The 22,287-nt window shown below is 44.1% G+C and overlaps 1 protein-coding gene across 1 annotated transcript in view; it reads left to right on the forward strand.

Annotated features, from left to right (window-relative positions):
- LOC306787349 (deoxyribonuclease-1-like) overlaps positions 1–22,287 on the forward strand; it is a gene marked incomplete at both ends in the record, with an annotated part of 49,076 nt that overhangs the window by 26,366 nt on the left and 423 nt on the right. Inside the window, 3 exons of the mRNA XM_079282465.1 lie at positions 11,812–11,927; positions 12,061–12,212; positions 12,313–12,406. Of these exons, the coding sequence (XP_079138591.1) occupies positions 11,812–11,927; positions 12,061–12,212; positions 12,313–12,406 (362 nt within the window). The remainder of the gene's footprint in view (positions 1–11,811; positions 11,928–12,060; positions 12,213–12,312; positions 12,407–22,287) is intronic.

A 22,287-nucleotide genomic window follows, 5' to 3' on the forward strand; every position in this document is an offset into this window, starting at 1 on the left:
ACACACACACATACACACACACACAGACATACACCCTCATCCATTTTATTCATTCTTTAGTTTAGGCATATAAAATTGTATGATAACGTTTGTTGGTTGCAATATTAATTGATTTGATCATTTATTATTTTGATTTAATAAACTCTGTTATACTTTAAGGAGCAGTCGTCTGTGATTACTTGTGCATATGTATTTGATGAACCTGTATGTAGTAGCCTGTGCTCAAACTTAAAACCTTCACTGTCACTGAATGTATAGTCATACGCAGACTATTGACATTTTGAGTGACTACTAATTATGAGACTTAGTTTTATCGTTTGGTTATTGGTCCCTGTTCGCAGGGTGGTGCCCCGTTGTTATTAATAATCATTAATAATTGTTACATACATTAATAATTCTATTGATGTCAAGAATTCAGTTTCTTAAATGCTGATAACCCAAACACGCTCCTTTACGTTCCCAACAAATGCATGTAGTTTATAGTTATGTACCTTTACTGCTCCACGTGTATTTGACAGCATTAGCTACTAGTTACTTAGCAGATTAAGGATATCAGACAAAATATATTCAACTAATAAATGCTGATGTGTTATTACAGATTAAACTACCAGCAGTATATAAAGTCATTAAAGTGATAAACACATCAAATTATTGTAATTTTTGAGGCATGAATGATTAATGCCTCAAAAATTACAATAATTTAATGCATAATATTCTGCATCATGAGTACTTTTATTTTTGCTCCTTAAAGTGTACACACTGTGTGTGTGAGAGTGTACTGTTTGAGTGTGTCTGTGCTCCAGCATCCACTTGTGTTTTTGCTCATAACATGTGCTTTTTTTGTGTGTGTGTGTGTGTGAGAGTGTACTGTTTGAGTGTGTCTGTGCTCCAGCATCCACGTGTGTTTTTGCTCATAACATGTGTTTTTTGTTGTGTGTGTGTGTGTGTGTGTGTGTGTGTGTGTGTGTGTGTGTGAGTGCTTACATGTATTACAATTTCAGAACCAAACTACTGAATGCACATATTTATTTTTCTTCCATATTCTGGTTTACAGTGATTAGGAATACCAGCCCCCCATGCCAGTGTGCCAGGCACTTCAATTTCCTCACAGCCAGCACGACGAGGACAAAAGACGGCTCAACGATCGGCTCGAGGACAAAAGAAAGGTCAACGATCGGCTAGAGGACAAAAGAAAGGTCAACAATCGGCTCGAGGACAAAAGAAAGGTCAACGACGTCCACAGCCTCAGCCAGCCGCATCACCTCCCCCCATGGCTCAACAGAAGAGACTGCGCGCCTCTCTGGGCGCTTCTGCGCCAGCATCCAAGCATGTAAAAGAAATTTCAGACAGTGAGGAGGACGCCGACAGGTGGCACAACAGGTTTTTCGAAACAGGGCAGAGGAAACATTGCAAGAGGTGCACTGAACATGGAATACCGAGGGTGAAGACATCTACTTATTGCATGAGGTGTGATGTTCCCCTCTGCCTCAACGCCAAACTGCCAAACTGCTTCTTCCTGTGGCACATTAGGCAATAACCCCCCCCCCCCCCCCCCAGACCTTCAGGGATACTCTAGTGCAGCGGTTCCCAAACTTTTTAGGCCCGACCGGGTTCACGCACCCCCAACCCCCCCCCCCACACACACACACACCTTAAAAAAAAAAAAGCAACAGAGCCGCATAAAAATCGGACGAATGAGAGAACAGTTTGCTCGCGCGTGGCGTTTGTTTACAAGATAAAAAACACAAAAACTCTTCCTGCACCGTGCCTTCGAAAAGGTAACGGACGTAACGTTACGAAGGTAACGGACGATTAGCCAGATTGGCCACATCTGTAGGCTCGTCTACTTGCAGAGAATAAAACTCACTCTTCTTCACGCGACCGACCAATGTAGCCAGGATGTCTTCGGACAAAGCATCGATGCGCGCGACAGTGTTGTTGGACACCGGGATCACGTCCAACTTTTTCGCTTCTCTCTCTCCAATCATACATTCCACCATCTCTTTAACATTTTTCCCTCTCCACCACCGCCTCTCCTCCCTATTACGCGGTCAGAATACTACCACAACACGCCGCCTGTCTCCGGCAGAAATGCGCTCATTCACGCACGGGAACAACACCGAGTTGTAATTTATACCTCCATAACACCCCGCCACTCTCGGCTCATACCTCCCCAGCAACGAGGCACATCACCCGGTCACAATACCTCCAGAATGTCCCCGGGTGAAATCCGGGACTTGGTTTTATGGTTCCGAGTGGCCGGCGCTCACTCGTTGGCGCTGGGACGCGAGGTCTCCAGCCGTCCCCGCCGCGAGGCACCCGATCGTCAGGTCTTCAGCCCTCGGAACAGGCCGCGGGTCAATAACTTGTGGGTGGCGGGGTAGAGGCGAAGCAGATCACAGAAAAATAATAAAGACTAGAGTATGGCAAAGATATGTTGATGAGAAACGTATTTGTACGTCAAACACAAACGTAATCAGGGAGAAAATACGTTCGTGGTAAAACGTAATTGAGAATGCATTTTAGTTTTGGGGGAACGTAATTTTTAGGAGACAGGACTGCACCGCCATTACATTTTTCCTCTCGCGCACCCCCTAGAGGCAGCTCGCGCACCCCCAGGGGTGCGCGCACCCCACTTTGGGAATCCCTGCTCTCGTGCATTGACTGGTCAGTATCGTGTAAATAGTTTTGTTTTTGTGTAGTTTTTTGGTTTTTACAGTTTGTTTCAGTAAAAATAAATATTTCATTTGGATTCAGTTGAGTTGTGTGTTATTTTGAATGGGAAAACATATATATTTTTTTCCAAAAAAAGCCAGAAATTGCTGCATTTGGATGTATTTAACACCATTAGTAATTTATAAGTGAAATATGTAGTTTAGTACATGAGGAAATTCAAATGGTACACATGGTGCCCAAATGGCACACATGGTGCCCAAATGCACATTTTGGAAATCTCGCCTAAACTTTCTGTACTAAAATTTCTCTCATTTTGTTCTGCTTTACTTTATCAAAGTAAAACTTTGCAGAGAGACTGTTCACATATGTGCTATGATTTGGGAGATGTTTTTAGGCTGGGGGCTGCATCATTTCAATGAAATAATAACAATAAAGTGGCTTTTGTTTCAGGCGAACCTGAAACTTTTCAATTTGAGCTGTGTGCCATGTTCATTTACTCTTAACCAGTAAGTTATACACTGATATTTACACATCTGAACAAATCTCACAAGTGTTATGATTATTACAACACACCAATTATTCAAATAGACCTTGTGCTTGCAAAGATGCACTCTTTTGAGTATGGGTATGCAATTTTCGAGCAGAGGCCTAAAAACAGGGCTAGGGCTTAAAAGGATAATGTAATAACATTATGCAAGAAGTACAAGAAGATATTAATTGAATGATGTTCTTATTCTCGTCTGTTTGCATCTCAGTGATGGATGAAGATGAAGAGCTGGAGAGAGGGATGCTGAGTATCTCTCCTTCCCAAGCAACATGTGCAGAGCTGTGAGTAAACATTTGCTGTCTTTAATTTATTTTTCGACCCCCTGAAGATTTAAAATCAGTTACAGTTCATACATATATACATACATGTGAAACTGCTGTGTTACTAACACCTGCATGCATGTGTTTGAAGTGTGCCATGTTGCTTCACCTGCCTAGGTTACATCATAATGACTGGCTAGTGGCTACTGAATATTAACCCATTGAAACATGAACACACGTGTATGAATGAAGTATATTCTTTATATATTAATGTTAGAAACAGTCTGTTTCATTGGATAAGGTTGAGAAAGGTGAAGTAACGATACTAACAGCAGTGTTTGTATGTTGTCAAAATATAAATGACTTTCAAGGCTTTTTCCTTAGAACCATCTGCTGCACTGGCTGCACCAACTCATCTGAAGGGTTCACATAGAGGGTAAATGCATCCAACATGTAAACGTATCTGTCATATTCACTGTGCTCATATCTGTTATAAACCATTGATTATGTGTTGTGATCCTTCTCTCCTTGCAGCTCTAACTGTAAAGAGACCTGTGCCTGTTCCCCAGGACCTCATGTGTCTGCTGCCAGAAGGAGCGGGTCGTCCATCAACAGTTCCTGATGTGTATTATTTCACCTGTATTTGCATCTTTAAATTATCCATATGTAGTTTCCATCAAAACTGTTGTTAATTCTTTAAAGTTGCTGGTGCACTGTATTCGGACAAAAAGTAGAGTTTGACAGACTACAGTGTAGATGTCATGTTACATTCTTGCTTCACGTTACTGTCAATGATAATAACATGTTTAATATTCTCTATAGTGTCAGAGGCACCCCGGATTTCTCCTGAGACGTCAGCAGAGCCCGGTCAACTGTCACCTGCACAGAGAGATCAAAGTTACTATTAGAATGTTTTTCATGCATGTCAAGAAGATGAAATCAAGTCGCACCAAAAATGGTACTAATTAGCTCTGTTTATTCTTGTCTGACTAGGTGAGCCGTTACCCAGGCCGTTAGCTGTCCCCACCCGTCCTCCTCCACAGCTCCCTGGCTACGACCACGAAGTCAGCCAGTGGACCTGTTCACAGCAGCAGAGGAGCTGGATGAAGACAGAGCTGGAATCCACGGGTCTCTGGCCAGGCTCCTTTCCTGTGCGCAACCTAATGAAGATGGTGTCATTGTGGCGTCTCCCTCCCTCCCCAGCCAGAATTAATCGACAGCATCTCTGATCTTCCTTCCCCAAAGTTCTTTCAGCTGGAACTGGATGCTACAAGGAAAAGGGTGGAGGACAGAGGACAGCAGAAGAGGAAGAGGACTGAATTCCAGCACACAGGTCGAAAGTGTTGATTCTGTCAGATGGAACTGAAGCAGGATCCAAAGAGTCTTCACATTCACACGGGGTTCCCTGGACTAACAGGGAAGTAGATTTACTGCCCTGGTAAAGTCTTTTCCCTTTACAAAGACCAGGGCATGGAGAAGGAGACAACCTGGAATGAGTTCCAGCGTCTCCTTTTTATGAGACAGAAAAAAAGAGATGAGAGGTTGAAAAGGGAAAATAAGAGAAAGAAAAGAGTGTTCTGTCGTGTATATGTCTTTGCTCATTTCAGTAATTGGATTACTTTTTACTGGATTCATTATTATATCTGTCAATCCGAATGGACCATGTTCAAAGCCTCTATTGTGGACGCAGCTGCTCGGAGCTGTGGCCGGAAGGTCATCGGTGCCTGTCGTGGCGGCAACCCGAGAACCCGGTGATGGACACAGAAGGTGAAGGAAGCCGTCAAGCTGAAGGAGACCTTCAAGGCCTGGTTGGCCCAGGGGTCTCCTGAGCTGACAGGTACCGGCAGGCCAGAAGGGCTGCAGCTGCGGTAGTCGCAAATGCTAAAACTCGGGCATGGGAGGAGTTCGGGGAGGCCATGGAGAAGGACTTTCCGTTGGCCTCAAGGAGGTTCTGGCAAACCATCTGACGGCTCAGGAAGGGAAAGCAGGGCTTACCCCAGGCTGTTCTCAGCAGGGGGGGAACTGCTAACCCGGACGGGGGATATCGTCGGGCGGTGGAAAGAGCACTTTGAGGAACTCCTAAACCCGACCAACATGTCCTCTGCAGAGGAGGCAGTGCCTGAGGACCTAGGGGGAGGTTCACCCATATCCCTGGCAGAGGTCGCTGTGGTAGTTAAAAAGCTCCTTGGTGGCAAGGCGCCGGCGGTGGATGAGATCCGCCCTGAGATGCTGACAGTGCTGGACATAGTTGGGCTGTCCTGGCTGACACGCCTCTTCAATGTCGCATGGGGGTCGGGATCAGTGCCCATGGAATGGCAGACCGGGGTGGTGGTTCCCATCTTCAAAAAGGGGTACCGGAGAGTGTGCTCGAACTACCGGGGAATTACTCAGCCTCCCTGGGAAGGCTTATGCCAGGGTGGTGGAAAGGATGTTCCGACCGCTTGTCGAACCTCAGATTCAAGAGGAGCAGTGCGGATTCCGTCCCGGCCGTGGAACAGTGGACCAGTAGACCAGCTCTTTACCCTCACAAGACTACTGGAGGGGTTCTGGGAGTTTGCCTAACCAGTCTACATGTGCTTTGTGGACTTGGAGAGGGCTTTCGACCTTGGCATACGGCCGAGCATTGAACACACACACCTATTGCAACACCCACACACATGCATGACAATCCCAGGGCGATGCGATGAACCATGAATCATCTGTGACCAACTGTATTAGTTCCTCTTTTGGTGATGCCTGCGCTTATACACAGTTCCTCTTTTGATGTTTCATGCGTTTTAGCCACGAACACATACAGACAAAGGTAACCTTTTATAGCATATGACCTATATATTATTATTATTCTTGATATTTTACCACTTATTGCTTAGGGATAGGGCTCCATACCGCATAAAGGTAGGAGTCAAATAACCTTGCCAAAGAGTACACATTTTTCCATCCCGGACGGGACATCGAAACCAAGAGAGAGGGGTCTCCTCTAGGGGGAGATCGTTCAGCCCCTGCGGTAAGCTGCAGCACACACACACACACACACACACACACACACACACACACACACACACACACACACACACACACACACACACACACACACACACACACACACACACACACACACACACAGTCACATGCATTCTTGAAGTAGGAGAGACCTGGGGACACCTCACTCCGAGCCGGTCACCAACGACCATGAGTTAGAAAGAGATTCAAACCTGTGGATCTCAGAGTAGGGATATAAAAATGATCTTTTTCAAACCAATCCGAGCTCTATAACGTAGGTATAGGGAGTGGAGGGGAAATTAAATTAAAATCAAGAGAAAAAATTAAGATCCACGTTTTGCGGTCGAGAAAATGAAAACGAATGAACAACTGATCGTGTTGTTGTTCGTCATATATTACTGTTTGGTATAATTGACCTGTACAGGTTTCTCTCTTTAAAACTCTTTAGAACGTGCGAGAGCACCACACGCGACACAATGTATAAATACTCTGTTACAAGTAAAAGTCATGCATTCAAAAAAGTAGTCCTAATAGCATGAAAATATAGCTTATTTACTTAAAGAACCAAACGTAGCTATTCATTGTGTTGAATGTCCCATTTCATTATCATGTATTTTATAATACTGGATTATCATAACTGATGGGTTTATGTGTAATTTTTACTGGTAAAGGCAAAACTAATTTTAACAAATGTATTTGCAGAGATTTAGCATGATCTATATTAATACATCATATTTTATAAAAGTATTTTTAATTTTTATTTACAATCTGAAGCTGCAAAGTAACTAAAGCTGTCAAATGAATAAAGTGGAGTAAAAAATATGTATTTCTGAATTGTAGTGGAATAGAAATATACAGAAGCACAAGATGGATGTACGGTGCATGGATATGGATATACTCAAGTAAAAGTACCTCAAAAGTACAGTAGGCCTACTTGAGTAAATGTACTCATTCCACCACTAAATGCTACTTACTGATTCCATCCATCACAGCACAATAGAACATTTTCTGAGGTCTCAATAACGTCACACCCATCATCACACTCATCTCTGCCCATCTTTTGAAATATGAATGAATTTGGAAACAATGTGAAACTTAAGTTATTAATGAAAGTATAAAATGTTTTACCATCAAATAATTATCTTTAATTATTTCTACCTCAGCAATGTCCCATTTTACGTGAAGGAAACATAACAACCATGTTCCACTATGATCGCTACATGACATTGATGTTCATACATCACATGATTAAGAATGCATCTACCGCTGAATAAATAAATGAACAAGTGTATAAGTAAGTCTATCCGTCAGAAAACAAGTGTGTCTTAAGACGACACATATTATATTTCCAGGCTGTGGTTTGGTTCACCTCATGTTTTTACTGGAGATATTACTTTACATTTTGGTGTGAAAACCATGTAAACATGACTCGATAGAGGAGAGAGATTTCATCACACATGACCTCAAATCAACTCTCTTTATCACATATTCACCATCTGTTGCCTTCTCACTGCTGCTGCGAACGCCGCAGGTAAAAATAGCCTCTGTTGATCATCTCTACACACTCTCGTTCCACATTCATCTACTGTCAGGTTCAATGTGTTTGCATGCAACCCTTACATGGGACCTGACAGAAAATGTATTTTTCCAGAAGTCTCTACACTTCCAAACACATCATAGCAGTACACACTCTAAATGTCACACAGCAGGGGCGGATCCACACGTTGTGAACATTCGGGGCTCAGCCCAAACCTGGTGGGGGGCCAGTCATTTTTTTGTGACCTATTTTGCTCGTCCTGTTCCCGGTTTCCTCGGCTGCCTGCCTTGTCTCGTTCTTGCTGGACTTTCCCCCTCCTCTCTTGTCTTGTGCTTGGAATTCCCTGTTGTGTTTTGGTAACGATTCCTATTTGTGTTTAATAAATACCTGCTTCACGCTACGCTGCCTGGTCTGCTTTTGAGTTCTCTATCACACCCCGTGACACAGGATGCCTCTGGAAAAAGCAACACATGAAACGCCGGGTTGCCGACTCGCTTTGAGATAAACTGCCGGGAATAGAGAGCCTGCTGTGTGTCCAGGGGTGCAGGTGTTGGTGCGTCTCTGACTCCCACAGCAGGGCAGAGAGTCTTTCAGGCTCCTCCAGCATGCAGAATAACTATTACATGCTAACTGTCCATGTGTCATACAATCAAGATTTAGAATGATGTATTTTAAATATACACACTAATGTGACCTCTTTGGCTCAGGATGCGTTGGGTGTGTGTGTTGGGCCTCTTGCTGGTCCTGCTGCATCTGTCTACCTCCCTGCTGCTGGGAGCCTTCAACATCCAGATATTTGGAGACAAGAAATCCAAAGACGCGACTCTCATGAACATCATCAGCGCGGTCTGAAAATGTTTTATTTTTGTTTCTTGCATCCAATATTCCTTTTTTCTAAGACTGTATCTCATCGATATAAAGAGGATATATTTTGAACAGCACTGAGTAACGTTAAAATACCACAAGGTTTACCCGACAGCTGGCCTCCCTTCAACTGCAATAAGTTGGCAGCACATTAGAAGTATGAGGATGTCGTTACATTGAGTTACAATACTGTATTGTTCAGAGGCTTTAGGACATTAAAGGGGCACTCCAGCTATTCTTTTTCAAATCCATAAAGTTAGGGGAATCACAAGAGGTAGATTCAAAAAATTATAATAAATAATTGAAAATGGATCCTACATTTCCCATTATTTAGTAATTTACTGACTTTGGTCTTTGTTAGTATTTGATAACAACAAAGATGAAATAAAAGAAACAATATATATGAGGGCAAGTGATTCAAAAAAAAAGTCAACGTTGAATCCTGTTATGAAGCTTTTAAGTGAGGAATGAGTGAAGTACCCCTTTATTACCTAGAACAATAACCATCACAGATTATTTAATTTGACTGTAAAAGGAGATGTTATGCTGGTTCACCTCTTTTAGTTCTGTTTCTCTTTGTTTCAGGAGAACTCTACTTGAATGGAATGAAACTAAACAGACCACTAATATAATAAGGCCGCACCGCAGCAAGAAGTCTCATCAGATATGTGTTGTTTTCTGTTTCTCAGATTGTCTGTCGCTACGACATCATTCTGATCCAGGAGCTCATAGACCCGGATCGGTCAGTGACCGCAAGACTCGTGACGGCCGTCAACAAGTTAGACCAACCACACACCTTATATAGTGCTTATATTACTACACACAGAATATAGTGACCTTCTGTAGAAGTTAAGTTGGACGGCTCATGAACTCACATTATGATTTGAGACAAACTAAATGATGCTCTACATCTGTGTGTGTTTGTGTGTGTTTTCACAGTCAGTGTCCTCAGTTCGCGTACGGCGCCATCTTCAGTGACCCTCTGGGTGCTAGTTCACACAAGGAGAGATATCTCTTCCTCTACAGGTAAACAGAGAGAGGCAAAAACAACCGATGCTCTGCAGGAATCCTCCGTTGAGACCCCACATCAGTGACCAGAAAACAAACATTCATCTTTTAAAGTTATACTTCAGATCTGCTCAGTGTCTTTGTCCTTATTGTCAGCGATTAGTGCCAGAATACGACTTATGTAAAAGTAGCCAACATTACAATTCAAATACTCAACTACAAGCATTCAACATCATAAGTATTATCAGAAAAACATAAAGTATCACAAGTATAACCACATAATGCAGCAGACTGAGCCCTGTCAGAGTAATAGATTACAATGCTAGATTATTATTATTGATTATTATTGATTTACAGTTGGGCAGTTTAATCTGTACCAATGCGTCATGTTACAATGTATGTTACATGTTTTGTATGTGAAAGCACAATCTGAGAAGCAACCTGAAGTAAAGTAACTGAAGTAAACCTTCATTGTAAGTATTTGCCTCTGAGATGTAGTGGGACGGACGTATTTAGTAACAGGAAATGGAAACACTCAAGTACAAGTAACCCAAAATTGTACATGTGTATAGCGTCCAAAACCTGCAGCAGAATGTAAACCTTAAGTTGACACGTGTTTCTGGTCCTATGCACATCGCTCACACACTGCTCGAAGGTGAAAGCAAAAAAGGTTTTATTGATCCAATTTCCCTCGTACAAGTTGGTGAAACAAGTTCCTTTCTTCCTGAAAGTATCGCTGTTTATCTCGACACACTCAAAGAGTCCACAGATGAATCCACAGATTGTTCCACAACATAATCCACATAACACGGTTACTCCCCACCGCTGGTTGTTATGAAAGATGGTTGAGTACAGATAATAGCAGATCAGAGTTTAAGGTAAATATGGGTGATCATGTGTCACATGCTGTGCTAGAAAACTCTACACTTTTGACAGCTTTTCGCATTTGAAATTGCCATACTATATGGAGTGTCATATAAAGAAACAGGACAGCATATACAGCATACTATCTGCTCTATAAATAGCCCACTTTAAAAACACCAAACACATCATGAAATCTAATTCCTGCAAAGAATACTGGTGAACACAGAGTACGTTTTGGTCCAGCTGTATTCAGTAATACAGTCTTCCTTTGGTAATTATACGTAAATGTGTTGGGCACAAACAACAAAAACCATGACACATCTGCACATTGCATTCATCCATTCACACATTCAGGACCGGTCAAGCTGCTCCCGAGTGGTCACGGGACCGATAAACGACGATGATAAACAACTTGTGAAAATGCTCCAGCAATGCTGTGAATAGCTGACTACAAGAAAGAGTTGATGAACTTTAACCGCTTTGTGAAGACTACTTCAAAAGCAATGTGTTTACAGGAAGTGAGAGATGTGGTAAAGTACTATCTTTCCTCTGCAGGGCGGCGATGGTGTCTGTGGTTAGATCTGACACCTACAACGACATTCCCTACGGTTTCTACAGTCGCTTCAGCCGGCCGCCCTTCATCGTTGAGTTCTCCTCCACACAAACCGGTAGGCTCTGAAAGAGTGCGGCAAAGAACAGAGAGCGATAACTCTTTCTCACTGTCAGACGCCAGTGATGTAGGTTGCCTCTCTCGTTTGGTGACCAACTGAGAACTAAACACCAGACGTGTGTGAGAGATTCTGAGGTCACGATCCGTTGGTCAACAAGGCCCCTTTAAAAGATGTTTTGTCTTCAGTTGAATTCTGACTGCCATACAGTATTTATGTCCGCCAAATAGGGCCGGCAACTCTGTGCTGCCACATTTAAAAGACAGTGAGCTCACTTTGTTGTTGTATGAATCATGTCTGCCACATCCAAAACATCAACTTGTCTCTTGTCATCTCGTATTTCCCTCTTCGTTCACTCACTCCTTTCTCCTTCCTCCTGTTTTATAGCTGTGGGGAAGTTTGTTCTGATCCCCCAGCACACCTCTCCAAGCGGCGACATTGTGAAGCAAATCGATGCCCTCTATGACGTGGTGGCTGATGTCAACACCCGCTGGAACACCAAAGTGAATATTCTCCTTCAGAAAACACACGCAAAACCAATTATTTGGTGGAAATTTCTTTTTAAAAGAGTGTAAAGGATGATTAATTTGTTATATGAGATTGGGATGGGTTAAACTATTTCTGCTCTCCCTGCAGAACATCGTGCTGCTGGGCGACTTCAACGCTGGTGGCAAATACGTAAAAGACTCCGACTGGGAGAATATCCGCCTCTTCACGCACAACGGTTTCAACTGGCTGATCACTAACGATGCGGCCACTTCAGTGAAAACCGGCTTCCCTTACGACAGGTGGATACACACACAAAAACACACCTACACACTTGCATGCACACAGACACACACACAGGTGTACATACTCTAAAACCCACTCCTCTTCCTGTATCTGCAGGATTGTGGTCACTGGTGACATGATGAATGGAGTGGTGCCTGGCAGTGCTGGGGTCTACAACTTCATGTCGGACTTTGGTTTCACCGAGCAGCAGGTAAAATCAACTTTAGCTTCAACTCTTCTCTGTGATAGAATTCACATCAGTTGCAGTTTACAAAAAGACCGGGTCTATGAAGAGCAGCTTAACACTTTCATGTTTTCACCACAGAAATAAATGAAGGAGTAGAACGGACATAGAACTAGGCTATGGCTCGGTGCTACAGCGGGTCGTCTCTCAATCAGAGGATGGCTCCTGAAAGCTGTGCCTTCAGTGTATGTGTGGGATGTTTATGTGCTCTGGAGACAATATTTCGTTGTATGTCAAGTATGAATAACTTCCCAGACCAGCTGAGCAATAGTTCGGCTCAGGGCCCAAAATAATGGAGCGAATTGTGTTGTTTAAAAAATAATTTTTATTTTTGGTTGACTATTTTTTTAAACTTGCACACATGCTTGGAAAATGGTCATCAGTTTTGGTTGATGGTGCTGAAACATGCAAAACCAGTACTGTATGTCCTTTAGTGATGCAAGTGAAAATGGTATTTTGATGACTTGAGTTTTACGAAACATAATAAACCTGTTGTCTGTCTAACCGAGGACATTTTGCTGAAGCAACTAGAAATTGTGCCACAGGGGAAACCTACAACGTTTTTTTTCTCTCTCTTTCTCTCTCTCTCTCTCTCTCTCTCTCTCTCTCTCTCTCTCTCTCTCTCTCTCTCTCTCTCTCTCTCTCTCTCTCTCTCTCTCTCTCTCTCTCTCTCAGGCATTGTCTGTCAGTGACCATTTTCCTGTGGAGGTGAGGCTCATCTAAAAGGTTCCCTGAATCATGAGTGCCAAAACCGTTGCAGAGACCTCCACGGTGAATTGGGATAATGATGACTGCGTGGGGGAACCCGCTGCAACCATGCAGCGTTGAATTGACGAGACCAAAATAAACAAATTATTTCTGCTGTTCTGTTTTGTTATTTTCTTCAATGTTTGAAGCAGCATAAACAAAAGTCCATTCACCTTTATTGTATCAAGTAGCAGCAACATTTTCAGAGGTATGTATCGAAAGCGTTGCACAAAACACTAAAGCGATCTGCATGTCGTGACGCCAGCAGTAGCAGCAGTACGTCTGTCTCTGTTGCCCTGATGTGATTTTGAACAGTTTCATTTCATTCCTTAATCACAGGAATCAATCCTCTGACAACAAAAACTATCATTGCTTCAGATATTTCAGATAAAACCGTTCGATCACAAAGGCATCGCCCACTGTGGGCTGTTCAAATGCACCCAGGGTTACTTTCATTAGTTATGGTTCATGAAGGTGCAGCAAGGCTAGGCACTCGGTGGAGACCGGCCTGTGGCATTAACTGACTGTTCGCTAAAGCCCTCCCCCGAAGAGCAACTGTCCAATCACCGCTTAGCAACCGTAACTGGGCACAGCAGGTCTGTGAAGCTTTGGCTAACTAGCATACTGAATATTTCATAAAATATGGTTTGATGGAAAATTGGAACGGATTGATGTTACTTTAAATAAAGTATTTAGAAATTTGGATAGAAATCATTTATGTCACTGAATCACTGGTGTCTGTCAAGGTTCAAGGTTAAGTTATTGTCATTGTCCAACACAGGGCTAGCAACAGAATGCAGTTGTTCCTTTCTGCTACATGAGTGAAACAAACAAACGACTTATTATGGTGAGTGTTCCACGAGCTTGCTGGTTGAACAGTGAAGGTGAGCTGCTGCAGGGAGCTGTACTCAACCATCTTAGCACAAATGACACAAATGAACATGTGACACCGAAGGCAGATGCGTTTTTCAACTAGTGTCACGAAGTCCCCCAAAGAAGTGTATCATTCTATAAGTTTCCCCTCTCTCCTTGCATAGATATGTAGGGTGAAATTTAGCGTATTCTTGAAACCTATTTTGTTAAACAGTTGGAGAACAATTAGATACTAAATAGGATGTGGGCTCTGCAGGATGACTGTTTCCTTGGAAACTGCACATCATTCCTAAAATATGACAGATTTTTAGTCCCTCCATTGTCTCGTAAAGGCTCGTAAAATGATGTATACAGCTGCCATGAATGGTTTACAATCCCCCTTAAGGTGCGTTCACACCGGACGCTTCGATTTTTTGACGCGCGTCGAGATTACAGACAAAGTCTATGCACAGACGCGATGAGACTGGCGCGCCGCGATTTTGCGATGGCGTGGCGCGTTGGACGCGATTTTGCAAAATCGGCAACTTCTGCGAAATATTTGCGTGACGCTGTGGCGCGATAGCCTATCAGCGTTGAGTTGCTCCCCCTGTCATCACTGACTTCTTGCCGCTGTTGAATCAGGAAATAAACACTGTAGCCGTCTGTGTTCACCCAGAGCTCTACGATGCCTCATATCAATGGAGACCGGACCAAACTATGTGTATACATGTGTGTGTGTAAACCATACGGTACAAACAATGAATAGACGCTGCCGTATTTACGTCTACGTGACGTTATTGAGTGCTGGTAGAGCTGCTACGATGTTAGCATAGCCTAGCACCGATCCATCAGAGCTCCATTGAGAAGACAAGTAGCCTACAAATCGGTATCATTACGTAGTTATTTCCGAGTCCCTTTTTGTCGGAGAAGACAAGTACAAATCGGCATCATTATGTATTCATTTCGGAGTCCCTTTTTGTCGATTTATTTTCCGTTGAATCACAGCCAAATCAGTTTATGTTGTGTTCCTACAGCTGTTGTGAAAATAAGATGTAGCTGTCTTTCACACTTAGAGCAGGTTTAAGAATGAAACAGAAAGCTCTCAGAGGCGTATAGTTGTATCAAAGCAATAGATTTATTTATCAACAGAGTTATTCAGCCCAGCCATCAAACAAGCTTGGGTGCTAATGGATGAACTTCGCAGAGATTCACCATGAGACACACTTGAACACATCAGCGTGAACCTTAATATAGGGGGTCCGCCCCTTGATACACATTGGTCAAAGTCAAAGATGCAAACGTAGCACGTTTGTACGTGTATTACGCTTGGAGGCCGTGAATGTCCATTCACCTTGGCCCCTCCCAATAGGCGTTGGTTTCCATCAGTGTGAGTGAGATGATGCATGCGAGAGGACCTAAGAAAGAGTGTGGGAAGAAAGCCGGGCTCAGCTGGGGCGTTGTCCCTCGCTTGAATCTGACTGTCTTATCTATCTAAAGATGGCTGCCTGTTCCTTGTGACGCAGTTAACCTCAGTAACCTTCCTCCTGCTTCTCTCTGGCCCTGTGTATGCTGTGAGCACTGTATAAGTGGTTAATAGAGCTGCATAAGCTAATGGTTATTAAAACTACAAATATGCTAGTGATTAATTAAACTGTATATAAGTCAATTGCTAATTAAAGCTGTATATAAGCTAATTGCTGATTAAAGCTGTATATAAGCTAATTTTATCAACAAATCCCTCTCTTGACGTCTGAAGGACGTCACTTTCTTTACCTTTCTGCCCTGTTCACACGCTGGTGTCTTCCTCTGCCTCTCCTGACCCTACCAGGCTGTGCTGCTCTTCCCATACTGGGTAAGCTCCATAAGGAGGGGGTGGTAATGGTTCCTTGGAGAGGGCAGTGGTGATAAGACGGCCAACCAAAGAACGAATACAGGGTATTATACAACATCCACATGAGACCAGTATTGCAATGAACACACCCACTGACACTGCTATTGACAAGATCAGGTGCTTCCATTTGCCAAACATGTTTTCCATCCAATCTCCAAATGGATTGTTCACACCTGATGCTTCCTGCATTTCGTTTGACAGTGCCCTCAGACTATTCAGTGCTTTTGTGACTGAACCGTCCGGCGCAGTGTTGTTGGGGATGATAGTGCAACACAGGTCTCCAAACATTGAGCAAACACCTCCTTTTTCAGCAAGCAACATGTCCAAAGCCATTCTGTTTTGTACAGCAATCAAAGAAGTAGGGGCCAGCTGCTCAGCCAGACCCTCTATTGCATCCCTAGTATGATTAGCCAAACGAAGAACATTGTAATGCACATAATTGATACGATCAACATTTTTATTCACAGTTATCCATGGAATAATACTTGCGATACTCTCAAAACCTGCTGCAATCTGGTCTATCAATTTGTATTCATTAGGCACTCCTCTGGGCACTCCGATTGCATCTATGTAGGTTGGACCTCTGTCCAGACTGAACTCAGTTCCAGCTGCTCTTTTAGCTAAGATATGTCTGCGTCTGCGTTGGGTCAGGTTTTGTACTTTGTTTTGTTCCTGTAGTATTTTGTCTCCCACTAAGGTAAGTGGCATTGCTAGCCTCACCATAGCACAAACTCCCATCGTAGATGCTGGTATGTTAGAGAATAAGCGCAGACCCCCACAGTAGTAGAATAGCCCTCCCCTAGCCCAAGAACCTATCTCTGAGCCTGGTCGTGTCATGTTGCACCAGTCTTCTGGCACACTACCTAGGTTGGTTAGAGCTCTATCGTTGGTGAAATGGTAACAGACATATCTGGATCCTAGTCCTTTGTAAGCTTTGAAATAACCTACAGCAGTTTGGTTGTCAATCGGTGGAAATATGGATGCCAGAGTCGTGCAATTTGGTGGAGTAGCCATTTTAGTCATATTTGTCATGCACGCGTATCCTGTTGGGTCAGATTCAGGATATAGTGGTGCTGGTTCGGTGAACATAGCTGGTCTAGCTGCAGCACAAGCTACACAGCCACTCATTTTGTTTTTTATAGCATTATCAACAATCCAATTTAACCAAACATTGTCGCTTCCTTGTCCTGTAGCTAATTGAATCACCTGTTGGGGAGTCCATTTAGAAAAGTCTTCTGATAAGACAATTGGTGGGTCCGGTGGTGGCGGTTGTCTGTGCGGAATTATGTTTATCTGGATTCCTACTCTCGGGTCTTTGCCGGGGACGTCCACTAATAGGGCGAACCATATTGTGCTTTTTCCTGTGCTGCTTTTGGTGACGTTGTTCAGAGACAGAGATAAGGGATTGGCTGTTGCTGAAAAGTCTCGTTGGAAGTCTATTTTGTCCCATAAGGTCCTTCTCGGACTTTCCCCTCGCATTCTCGGCTTCCACCGCCCTGTGTATTTTGTTACCGCACCCCAGGAATAACAAAACGCCGTGTTCGCGACGTTCACGTAATTCTCACATCTGTTGACTATGGCATTGTCAGCACACAAATACACAGCATGACCTCTCCATGCTCTTGGTCTTCTTCCACAGTTAATCACATCACACAAATCAAAAGTAAAAACAGTCTTGCTCCCCTTGGTGTAGTTTAAGGTCAGATATGCACGACACGCTTTTGGTGGTGGCTTGTATGCCGGTTCTGAGGCATCTCTTTTTTGCCTAACCTTCCCTCTCTCGAGGTCGTTTTGAGTTTTGTTCACATCCTCGCCGCTTGTTGTCAGATTGAAGCTTGGATGACTCTCAAACCTTGTCAGATTTTGCATTTTCACATCCTTGCCACTTGTTGTCAGATTGCAGCTTGGATGACTCTCAAACCCTGTCAGATTTTGCACTGCCTCTGGCAGACAGCCATAGTTTCCGCTAGTTGGTTTGTTCACTGTTTTGTCCCCCATTTTCAATCCCCAAGTCAAGAATATCACAAATGCCACACCCAAACCCATTAGAATCCACCCAGTTCTTTTACCTATACCCATGTCTTTCCAGGTGACTTGGGGATGAATCCCCAGTGGCTGGATGTCCGTTCTCCCAAACAGATAAACCGGCATTTTGTGTCAGATTACCTCGGACCTCTGCTAAGGGTCTGGAACGCTCAGATGCTGGGGCACAATGTGACAGGTGGTGCCAAGGTGCTCCTGATTTACCTATGACCTGGACCGAGTGTGAAGTAACCTCCTTCACTTCGTACGGCCCTGTCCACCTGGGGTCAGTCCACTTTCTCTTGTGAACTTTGACCCTGACCCAGTCACCCACTCGGATGAGATTTTTTACTTCCTCCTGGTCAGCTGGACTGGTCCGCTGGACCTGTTTGGAGAGAGCCTCCGTGAGAGTGATTAAAGCAGTCATATATGCCTTCATTTCAACTTGCTGCACATCTAAGGCTGGTATATGACTACCGTCTCTTGGAGGACCAGGCATTTGCCTCCCTGTCATTAACTCATGTGGTGAAAGATGCGTCTCATTTCCTTTTGCGCTCCTCATTGCCATTAGAGCTAATGGTAAAGCTTCAACCCATGTCAGCTTTGATGCCGCACATGTCTTTGCTATTTTTGATTTTAGCGTCTGATTTGCCCTCTCTACCAGTCCTTGTGACTGTGGATGATACACTGATCCATATCTATGTCTGATTCCTAGTCTGGCTTCCACTTCCTGCAAATGCTTATTACTGAAATGTGAACCATTATCGGACCTTATGCATCTAGGAACACCATAGCGAGGTATCAGTTCTGTTTGCAGCCACTTTATTACTGTCTGTGCGTCTTCTTTTTTAGTTGGGATTGCCTCCACCCACTTTGAGAATCTGTCAACCATTACCAAGATGTACCTTTTTCCTTGTACTCTGTTATCATGTCCCATGTCAGTAAAGTCTATGCTGATGTCTTGGAAGCAGGCTGATGGTACAGGATAAGAGCCCATAGGTGTTTTGTACGGTTTCTTCACATTATGATCCCCACAGGTGGTGCATTCTTCGCAGAAGAGGGACACCATACTTTCCATGCGTGGGTGCCACCACAGTGCTTCCATCCTTTGTAATGTTCCTTTCTTTCCTTCGTGCGTTGGTCCATGTGCCTCTGGTATCAGTGAGACACACAATTCTGCTGGTGCTACCACTCTGCCATCATGGGATCTCCAAAGTCCACTTTCTCCTTTTGTTGCTCCTTTCCTTTGCCATTCAGACCATTCGTATGGCCTTCTTCTGTATCTCAATCAGTGTTTCTTCAGTGATTTCTGGTTCTTGTATGGCTATTTTCAGAACCATCTGTTTTCGTCTGTATCCTCCTACTTCTTTAGCAGCTTCATCTGCCATGTCGTTTCCTGCAGCTATTCTGGTCCTTGCTTTTCCATCATGTCCTTTGCATTTCATGATTGCCACTCTTTTTGGTAGCCTCATAGCTTCCACCAGTGCCATGATTTCTTGCTTGTGTTTGATGGGTGCGTCCATTGATGTCGTGTATCCTCTTCTTCGCCACATGGGCCCATCAACGTGAGCTGCTCCATGTGCGTAAGCCGAATCTGTGAAGATGTTTACTGATTTTCCTTCTGCTATTTTCAAGGCTTGTATGAGCGCTTCGACTTCTGCCAGTTGTGCTGATGCTGGTTGAGGTAGGATACCTGATGCTACTATTGTGTGTTCCATGTCTTCGAATTGTCTCACCACAGCATAGGATGCTATGTTTCCTTCATCTCCTTTGTAGCAACATCCGTCCGTGTATAACCACATTTCTGCTCCTGGGATTGGTGTATTTCCTAAGTCTGGCCTTAGTTTGTTTTCAATGATTGCCCTTGCTTCGCAGCTGTGTGGTTGATCTCCTTGTCCTTGTTGTAGTGATGACGCCATATTGATTCCTCCTGTTTCATAGACAATATGTGCTCTTGTGCATTCTTTTTGAATTTTCGATTTTCTTGCAGCTCCGAACGTGAATTCTTTGCTTAGGAGGAATGCAGCCACACCATGATGTGTGTGGATTTTCAGAGGGTGGCACATGACAATGTGGGATGTTTTCTCGATCGCCTTTGCAATTGCCGCCATGTGTCTTGTACAGGTGGATTGGCCAACTTCAACTGGGTCCAGCTTTGATGAGTGATACATGAGCACCTCTCTTTCTCCCCCTTTTTTCTGATACAAAACTGCATTTACCATCCCTCCTTTTTGTTCAGAAACATCTAGGTGGAAAGGGAGTGAATAGTCTGGAGCTAGAAGTGCCGATGCATGTGCCAGAGTCTGCTTGAGTTTGGTGAACGCGTCTTCAGCGTCTTGTGTCCACTCTAATGGGGCTGAGGTGTTTCTCGTTCCTGGTTCCTTAAGCAGGCTTCTGAGACAGGTGGTGAGGTCAGCGTAGTCTGGAATGTGACTACGAGAGTAGCCTGTTAGACCCAGGAATGACAGCATATGTCCCACGGTGATAGGTCTGTCATGATGGAGAATGCTGTCTCTGTGGGCTGTGCTGACAGCCAGGCCGCTAGATGAGAGAGTGCGACCCAGGAATGTGACTTGTCTCCTACATGTTTGGACCTTGGTTTTCTTAACTTTGTAGCCTTTTGAGGCTAACAGCCGCAGCAGAGTCTCAGTTGCCTCCAGGCAGGTAGCTGCAGATGGGGCAGCAATCAGGAGGTCATCCACATATTGTATGAGGACGACACCATCCGGCAATTCTATGTCAGACAAGTGTAGTCTGAGATGATGGTTGAACAAACCTGGAGAACAACGATAGCCTTGTGGTAGGCGAGAATAGGTGTATTGCTGGTCGTTGAATGTGAATGCAAACAGTGTCTGTGAATCTTTGTCCAGAGGGATGCTGAAGAAGGCGTTAGCGAGGTCAATCACTGTGAAATATGAGTGGTGTGGGCTGAGATTTGTCAAGGCAATATGTGGGTCTGGAACTGGATATGAGGCAGGTATTGTGGCATCATTGATTGGTCGGAAATCTTGTACCATCCGCCAGCCTGTGTTGTTTCCGGCCTTCTGCACTGGCAATATTGCTGTATTGTATGGTGATTGAGTTTTCACCAATACTCCAGCTTGTAGCAGACCTGCAATGGTCGGGGCGATGCCTGCGATTTGTTCTGGCTTTAGTTTGTACTGTGGATGCCAGATAGGAGGTGCAAATGGATCCAGCAGCGTCACCTTCACAGGTTTGACCGTTGCCAATTTTCCCACATCATAAGGGCCAGTCGTCCATAGTTTCGTAGGCACGCTGTCCAATAGAGCTTGAGTTGCAGGATGGTCAGTGCATGGTTTACCATGATGGCGTGGCAGTGGTAAATGCTCAGGTAGTGTGTGTTCTTTGGTAGTGATGATCCATCGCCACATATCTTCTTCTGTAGCCTTTAGCAGTCCTGCTGTATCTGTGTGTGTCCATGACAAAGTATGTGCTCTTTTTATCATAGGGCCGAGTCCTCTGGCCTCTTGTCCAAATCCAACCGCTAGGGTGACGTGTGGAGCCGATTCTTTGCTGAGACCATACCACTTGGTCTGATAATCATCCAATATCACTGCTGCAGCCACTCCTTCTTTTCCACAATACACATCATGACATATTATTTTTGGAGTTAGGTGTGCCATATTGATGTCCCAATCTTCAGCATATGGGCAGTCTGGATCGTCTGTGACATTCATAGTGCAGTGCACATATGGCAGAGGAGTTTTATATGGATGCAGTCTTTGAATTTGTTCTCTGTGTATGTTGAACCAGAATTGAATTGTTGGTGTGCTTGGTCCTGTGGCGAGACATCTCAGCCAGTACACTTCTTCATCCAATGATTCCACATTAATGGACGTTTGTGGCATTGATAGTATTCGCACAGGCATTGATAGTGTGCTTGCAGGGGGAGGGTCCAGTGAGACCTGGACCCCTTCGTTGTTTAGCCATATGGTTAGACCGAATTTTGTCATCAGATCTCGGCCCAGTAGGTTTACTGGGCAGTTTGGAGCTGATAGGAAGCTGTGTGACCATTGTTGATTTCCAATCTGGACATTTAGAGGTTTAGTGCACCACTGGCGTTCTGGCGCGCCTGAGACCCCAACCACTGACACATATTTAGATGACAGGACCTGTGGAGACGTGAGGCTGGAATATGTTGCCCCTGTGTCCACCAAAAATGTGTGATCCTGTCCATTTATTGTGCAAGTGAGAGTTGGCTCACTTGCTAGTCCAAATTTCATGATACCGGTGCCAGGTGGTTGTGGGGAGTCCTAGTAGGGATAATTGTTATTCTCCCACTGAGTTTGTAGTGCCTGGTTGACATTTTCTCCGG

The sequence above is a fragment of the Melanostigma gelatinosum genome (genome assembly GCF_949748355.1).
Source record: "Melanostigma gelatinosum genome assembly, chromosome: 13".
Taxonomy (NCBI): Eukaryota; Metazoa; Chordata; class Actinopteri; order Perciformes; family Zoarcidae; genus Melanostigma; species Melanostigma gelatinosum.